At 44.4% G+C, this 7,487-nt stretch overlaps 1 protein-coding gene across 1 annotated transcript; it reads left to right on the top strand.

Annotated features, from left to right (window-relative positions):
• Window positions 1-5,940: 5,940 nt before the first annotated feature.
• LOC118095698 (olfactory receptor 6M1-like) lies at window positions 5,941-6,888 on the top strand. Its single transcript, XM_035136931.1, has one exon. It carries the CDS (start codon window positions 5,941-5,943, stop codon window positions 6,886-6,888), a length of 948 nt encoding a protein of 315 aa, XP_034992822.1.
• Window positions 6,889-7,487: the final 599 nt, after the last annotated feature.

Below are 7,487 nucleotides of genomic sequence, written 5' to 3'. Positions count from 1 at the left end.
ACCAGGACACCATAATACCCAACTTCACCACTATTGAGAGACTCAGGTCTCCAGGGCAGAATAAGATATCTGTTATGAATGACAGAGATGGAAGAATGCTGCCCTGCAAGAGGGATACATCTGAGTGGAAGGGGAGTCTGTATCACAGTGGGATGTTCCCCTGAAGTCTTGCTTCCAATACAGCATTGGACTTCAAAATAACACATCTGCAAGAATGAGAAATGTTCTCAGGAAGTTGTACCACTGCATTGTTCTTCAGCACCAAAGGCTTTTAGCAACAGAGAGAATGACTCTGGTGCATTTTGTTTTGACTCAGCATGAGTGAGAGGAGATGTAAGAGCACTCATAATCTTGTTTGTCTACTTGAAACTTTGATTAAACCCCTGCATCCTCTCTAGTGTCAAATGTCAGAGGGAAAGGGGGGCTTAGACTACAGTTTACTCCATTGGATATGGTTTATTTCATAGCCTATGACATGCTTCCATTGTTTTTTCATTGAGATGAGGATTTTGTGGGATTATGGAGCAGTATTTTTTATATTGTGGATGCCATTCCCTTGTCATGTCTTGTAGAATAATTAAAGTTCACTATCCCCTTCTCCCCCATTCTATCCCCCCTTTCTTTCTCACTCCCCTCTCTCTCCCCCCGACCTTATACCATATACACCATTAAAGTCTCACTTTGAATATAATTGATCTGTAACCAGGCTTTATGACCAGAAAACAGAGATGATGTACATACTCTTTTAACTCAAGAAAATCTTTAATAAATATATTTTTTTAAAAAAAAATGTCAGGGGGATAGAAGTACATATTGAGCACCTTGGTGTTCATATGACAAAAATTGTATAAAAAAAGATGCAGGACAACTATTGGTAGGGAAAGAGTTCCACAGTCTAAGGCAGGGGTGTCAAACTCAAATTCATTGGGGGCCGCATCAGCAGTTTGGTCACCCTCAAAGGGCCGGTTGTATCTGTAGGACTATGTGTCCACTCTTTATTATCATAAATTATTGTCACTGCATTCAATTATTACTGTTTTTTGTAATAATGTAAGTAATAACTAACATAGTCAGAATAATGGCAAGTAGATATTCAAATGTACAATTATTGTACAATTTATTGAAAAATGATTTTTGGTAACTGCACTGGGTGGTGGAGGCTCGCTAGGGTTTCATGCAGGAGCTTTGCAGAGCTACTGGTACCTGGAGATGCTGGGGTCTTTCTGCATGCAGGACAGATGTTCTGCCAGTGAGCCACCACCCTTCACCAAAGGGACTGGCTGAGGTTGACTCACTGGAGCTGTTCTCCTGGTTCCAGGGTTTAAGGGCCAGAAGTATAAAGCAGCATCCTATGTTTCTGAGGAGAGGGAGAGGGAGGGGAGGAGAGGGAGGGAGGGAGGGAGGAAGGAAGGAAGGAAGGAAGGAAGGAAGGAAGGAAGGAAGAAAGAAAAGAGGGAGTGGGAGGGAGAGAGGAAGGAAAGAAGCGAGAGAAAGAATAGTAGGAAATAAGGAAGGGAATAAAGAAGGAAAGAAAGGATAAGAATAAGAATGAGGGAGAGGAAGATAGATGGGAAGGACGGAAGGAAGGAAGGAAGGAATTAAGGAAGAAAGAAAGAAAAGAGGGAGCAGGAGGGAGAGAGGAAGGGAAGGGGAGAGAAAGAAGAGTAGGAAATAAGGAAGGGAATAAAGAAGGAAAGAAAAAGAAAGAGGGAGAGAAGACAGAGATAAAGAAGGAAGGAAGGAGAGGGAAAGAAAAATAAGAACGAGAGAGAGGAAGAAAGAAAGGGAAGGGGGGGTCGCCGCCTTGATTCAGCGCCAGAAAAGAGCGCGAAGGGACCCAGGGGCAAAAAGCATTTCCCGTGCAGCGTGAGGCAGCGGGTGTCCGTTTTAGGAGACGTGCGTAAAGCCTCGGAGTTGCACGTTCGTGAGGCTGAGCCGCTGCTGAGCTCACGTTCATGAGGCTGAGCCGCGGCAGGAGGAGGAGGAGGAGGAGGAGGCTTGCCAGGTAGGTGCCCAGCAGCGCCGTACGGAGAGTCCCGAGCCTCTGGGACGCAGCAGTGCTCTGTAGCACTTTGAATCCTCCTCCTCCTCCACGCAGCACTGCTGGGTGCTTTGTCTGTGCTTCAGCAGCAGCAGCCGCCGTTTCCAGGCGCCGAGCCGTGGCAGGAGGAGGAGGATTCAAAGTGCTACAGAGCACTGCTGCGTCACAGAGGCTCGGGACTCTCCGTGCGGCGCTGCTGGGCACTGACCCGACAAGCTGTCTCCTCCTTCTCCTGCTGTGGCTCGGGGTGCTCCACGCAGCGCTGCTCCGGCCGCCTTTCTACCCCCCCCCCAGGCCCCAGCTGTTCGTTGGCGCTTTGTCGGCGCGGCGCTTCAGCAGCAAGGTCCCGCTGCTGGGTCCCACTGGCTGGGGCACTCGGCAGGCCACATGACGAGGTCTGGCGGGCCGGATTTGGCCCCCGGGCCTTGTGTTTGACACCCGTGGTCTAAGGGATGCCACAGAGATTTGTCTCTGCTGGGCCTGTATCACTGCATGCTTCTTATTAATTTGTTCCTGTTAATTCTTGATGTCTTCTTCCATTTGGAATTTGAGTGCATACTTTGAAGAACTTGCATAATCAACAACAAGTATCATGGGATTTCCAAGTTTACTGCACCTCCCATGAGAAGAACAGCAACTCATTAGTGCATTTACATTTTCCACTGGCAACTTTTGGCTCAGCTTGAGTTTCAGCGAAATTGGATTGCAGCAGATAGTTTTAATAAGTGACATTCTAAGGAGATAGACAAATGAACTGGACTCCAGGAGAAGGCATTTATTATTATTATCTCCTAGTTTTTTTCATTGAAACAGTTCTTCTGGGTTCCTCCATAGCAATCAACAACAAACCTTTCTAATGGAGGAATCCTTTCGTCCATCACCACTCAAGTTTCAAATATTGTTGGGGGATATTTCTTAAGGTATGTGATGGCACGTCTATTGATGACTACTAGTCATAACGGCTGTGTACTACTGAGTAACAGTTGCTGCTACTGAGCTCATGTATTTTCCATAATATCCTAACTAGACTAAAGGATGTCGAGAGACAAAATATTGGGGCAGCTGTAAACAAATTTGCTCCCCTATATTCTATGATTTAAATATCCTAGATAGCAGACCCAATTAATAATCCCAGCCCAACATAGGGCTTTTATGTTGGCCCGTCTGAATGTCTTTCCCTCTGCATTGGTCAGCGGAAGATATCAAAACATTCCTAGAAACAAGAGATTCTGCAGATATTCTATGAATGTCCCGGACACTGTAGAGCATATTCTCTTTCATTTTCCATTGTATAATACGCTCCGTCAACGTGTGCTGTCCCCTCTTTTGGGTGGTCTGGAACCCCAGCAAGGTGAAAGTGTGGGATTCTGCCTATCTGACATTGACCAAAGGGTAACGGCGGGGGTAGCCGAGTTATTGGTAGCAGTCCTCCAAGGAGCAGGTTAACAGGGAAAACCCCAGATTCTACATATAATATATACAGTATGCAATCAGTCTATGTAGCCAACTGCTGCCTTTTAAATATATATTTCAAGGCTCTTATATGTGGTTTTCTCTTTTATGGTTTTATTTGTAAAATGCCTAATAAAGGTTTGATAAGTAAGTAGTATTTCTTGTGGACTTCCCATGGCCATCTGGGTTTGCCTTTGTGAGAGCTGGATGCTGGACTAGAAGGGGCTTTGGCCTAATCAGTAGCCAGGTTCTTATGAAATTTATAAGAAGAAAATAAAGTCAAAGTTGGCCTTGCTTGAAACGATAGTGCAAATATTACATATACATAAATCTGTGCATCACATTTAAAAATTATAGGTAGACATATGACCTTTGGGTTCTACCACATCTGTATCCTACCTTTTCTTCAAGGTTCTTTGGGGCTTCTGATGGGCTCTCTACCACCGATTCCTTATCTCTTAACCCTTTGACATTATTTTAGGAAGAGTGAAACATGCCAGCTTTGTTGATTTGTACTGTAGACTCTTAGGCATTGTAATTATGTCTAAACTTAAAAGCATAGGGACAAGCCAACTAAAGCGAACAATTTCATTTAAATTCAAGTTACAGGTAGGTAGCTGTGTTGGTCTGACGTAGTCAAAACAAAAAATAAAAGAAAATTCCTTCCAGTAGCACCTTAGGTAAAGGTAAAGGAACCCCTGACCATTAGGTCCAGTCGTGACCGACTCTGAGGTTGCGCGCTCATCTCGCATTATTGGCCGAGGGAGCCGGCGTATAGCTTCCAGGTCATGTGGCCAGCATGACAAAGCCGCTTCTGGCAAACCAGAGCAGCACATGGAAACACCGTTTACCTTCCCGCTGTAGCGGTTCCTATTTATCTACTTGCATTTTGACGTGCTTTCGAACTGCTAGGTTGGCAGGAGCTGGGACCAAGCAACGGGAGCTCACCCCGTCACAGGGATTCGAACCACCGACCTTCTGATCAGCAAGCCCTAGGCTCAGTGGTTTAACCACAGCGCCACCTGAGACCAACTAAGTTTGTCATAGGTATGAGCTTTCGTGTGCATGCACACTTCTTCAGATACCCAGGTATACCCAGATACTTCAGGTATCTGAAGAAGTGTGCATGCACACGAAAGCTCATACCTATGACAAACTTAGTTGGTCTCTAAGGTGCTACTGGAAGGAATTTTTTTATTTAAATTCAAGTGGTTTTCAGGGGTTATGCTGCTGCTAAACTTTGTGATAGAAGCAAAAGAGACTTACTAGATCAATGAATCCAAAGGTGATGTTCTATGGAGAACAGAAAAAAAACAAAGGTGCTATTTCTGTGTTGGCGCATAAATGGGGGGGGGGCAAAAATCTGCATTAGGTCAATGTAGCTTCATGAGGCTTTCCAATATGTTAAAAAGTACCATAAAGACTTATGAGTTCTCCAGAACTCTTCATCAGGCTTGATGACAAGCAAAATGGAGGTGGATGGAGTTAGCTGGTGGTTTATGTTGACTTCTGGAACAAGAAACCAAATGGTTTGCCAATACCTTATACATTACCCATTGCATCATTTCATAGGAAATATTAAGCAATATACTTAGCTATCCCCAGTTATGATGATTAGGCTGGACAAATTATTTAAACTGATTGGATCATGTTTTAATAATTTGCAAAACAAGAAAGAAATAAGAAATCTGTAAATATTTAAAACAGAAAGGAGAAGGATTTATTCCATCTCTGACCGGCTTGCTGTTATATATTTATATCCATCCAATAGTAATAATAATAATAATAATAATAATAATAATAATAATAATAAATTTATACCCCACCCATCTGGATGGGTTTCCCCAACCACTCTGGGCAGCTTCCAACAGAATATTAAAATACAATAATCTATTAAACATTAAAAGCTTCCCTAAACAGGGAATCCAAAGGAACATTGTAATTTTATATAACCTTGCACTATTACTATGGGGACTTGAGTGGCACTGTGGACTAAACCACTGACCCTCTTGGGCTTGTTGATCGGAAGGCCAGCAGTTCAAATCCATGTGACTGGGTGAGCTCCCGTGGCTTTGTCCCAGCTCCTGCCAGCCTAGCAGTTTGAAAGCACACCATCACAAGTAGATAAATGGGTATCTCTGCAGCAGGAAGGCAAATGGTGTTTCTGTGCACTCTGGCACTCATCACAGTGTCCTGTTGCACCAGAAGCAGTTTAGTCATGCTGGCCACACAACCCAGAAAGCTGTCTGCGGACAAACGCCAGCTCCCTCATCATGAAAGCGGAGATGAGAGCTGCACACACAGTCAAATTTGACTGGACTTAACTGTCCAGAGGTCCTTCACCTTTACAATGGGTTTAATTGTCCTCATTTTGCTCCCGATTTCTATCTGCCTCAAACTCATGAAACTTCCTGTATTCCTGCAGGCATTTTAAAACAGAAGAAGCCATGAGATGTGGAAATCACACCGTGGTGAAAGAATTCATCTTAGTAGGTTTTCCTGGCATCCAGAAAGTGAAGGTTCTTGTGTTCCTGACCATGGTGGTGACCTATTCATTAACATTAGTTGGGAACTTCACGATCATATTCCTAGTTTGGAAAGATTACCGTCTTCACACCCCCATGTACTGGCTCCTTTGTAACCTCTCCTTCTCAGGAGTCTGCTTCACCTCTGCCATTGTCCCGAAAATGATGGTGAACATGATCACAGATACTAAAGTAATCTCCTTCCTGGGCTGCATGATCCAAATGTACTTCTATTTCTTCTTGGGAACTTGTGATTACATTCTGGTGGCTGTTATGGCCTTCGATCGATACGTGGCCATCTGTAATCCATTGCGTTATCCCATCATCATGAGTGGCTGGTTCACATTCCAGCTTGCTGTTGGGACTTGGCTGGGAGCCCTTCTGTCTGTCCTTTCATCAACCATTGTCTTGTTCCAGCTCCCATTCTGTGGTCCAAACGTCATTGACCACTACTTCTGTGATATCATCCCAGTGTTGAAGTTAGCCTGTAGGGACACAACTGCACTTGAGTGGCTGAGCTACGTGTCGACTGCCATTGTAGTGTTGAGTTCACTGCTGTTAACATCGGTGTCCTACCTGTGCATCATCGCCACCGTAGTGCGCATCCCATCCGCCACTGGAAGGCAGAAGGCTTTTTCCACCTGCACGGCTCACATCACATTGGCTTCTGTCTTCTACGGATGCTCCATTTTCATGTACTTGCTGCCAGAGAAAACCCATACATCAGGGTTTTACAAAACTGTGGCTATTCTTCATACTGTGGTGACTCCTTTATTTAATCCATTCATATATACACTCCGGAATGAGAAGGTGAAGGAGGTAATGAAAGACACTGTAAAGCATATATGCTTACTTGGAGAAGAAAAGTAGAGATGGGGGCAAGAGTTGGTCTGCCTTTCACTGCACAACAACCTGTTGCTGCCCCAAATTGTTTGAGGATCAGAATGAAACTCCTAGTCAGGTTATACATTTCACCAGATGCACAAACAGTACAGATGGAAATACTCCCCCCCCCATGTTTATTTTACCGGTGAATGCATTGAAAACTGTGTATTTTACATTGGAAGTGCACAGAATGCATGCAAAATGCACACAATGGAACAGGAGGATGCAACAGAACAGAATGGAAGAGAACAGAGCTGCAATTGTGTTCCAGTGAGACTGAATTGGGGTGGAGTTAGCTGCTTAGCCCAGCTCTAAAGGGAAGTAGTAAATATATGCCTACAATCAGTTTTGCTGTACGGATCGACAGGCACTGGCACCATGGAGTTTGTTTCCTCGTGTGGCCTGCTTGTTCCAAAGTCTCCTGTTCCAAATATGCTTGGTTGAATGGTTTGGCATGATGGCTTCCTAGTCCATTATCAGCCCAACCAGCCTTGAATGCCTGTGGATAAAATTCATGGGTACATTGCGGCAACCAATGTACAGGGACACTGTGCATAGAAAGTTCAAGGGAGGGATGGTTGGCA

The sequence above is a fragment of the Zootoca vivipara genome, chromosome 13 (genome assembly GCF_963506605.1).
Source record: "Zootoca vivipara chromosome 13, rZooViv1.1, whole genome shotgun sequence".
NCBI lineage: Eukaryota > Metazoa > Chordata > Lepidosauria > Squamata > Lacertidae > Zootoca > Zootoca vivipara.
This window is presented reverse-complemented; position numbering and strand designations above follow the sequence as displayed.

Excerpts from the sequence above, each read along its gene's own strand:
- LOC118095698 (XM_035136931.1), top strand. The coding sequence starts at position 5,941 with ATGAGATGTGGAAATCACACCGTGGTGAAAGAATTCATCTTAGTAGGT.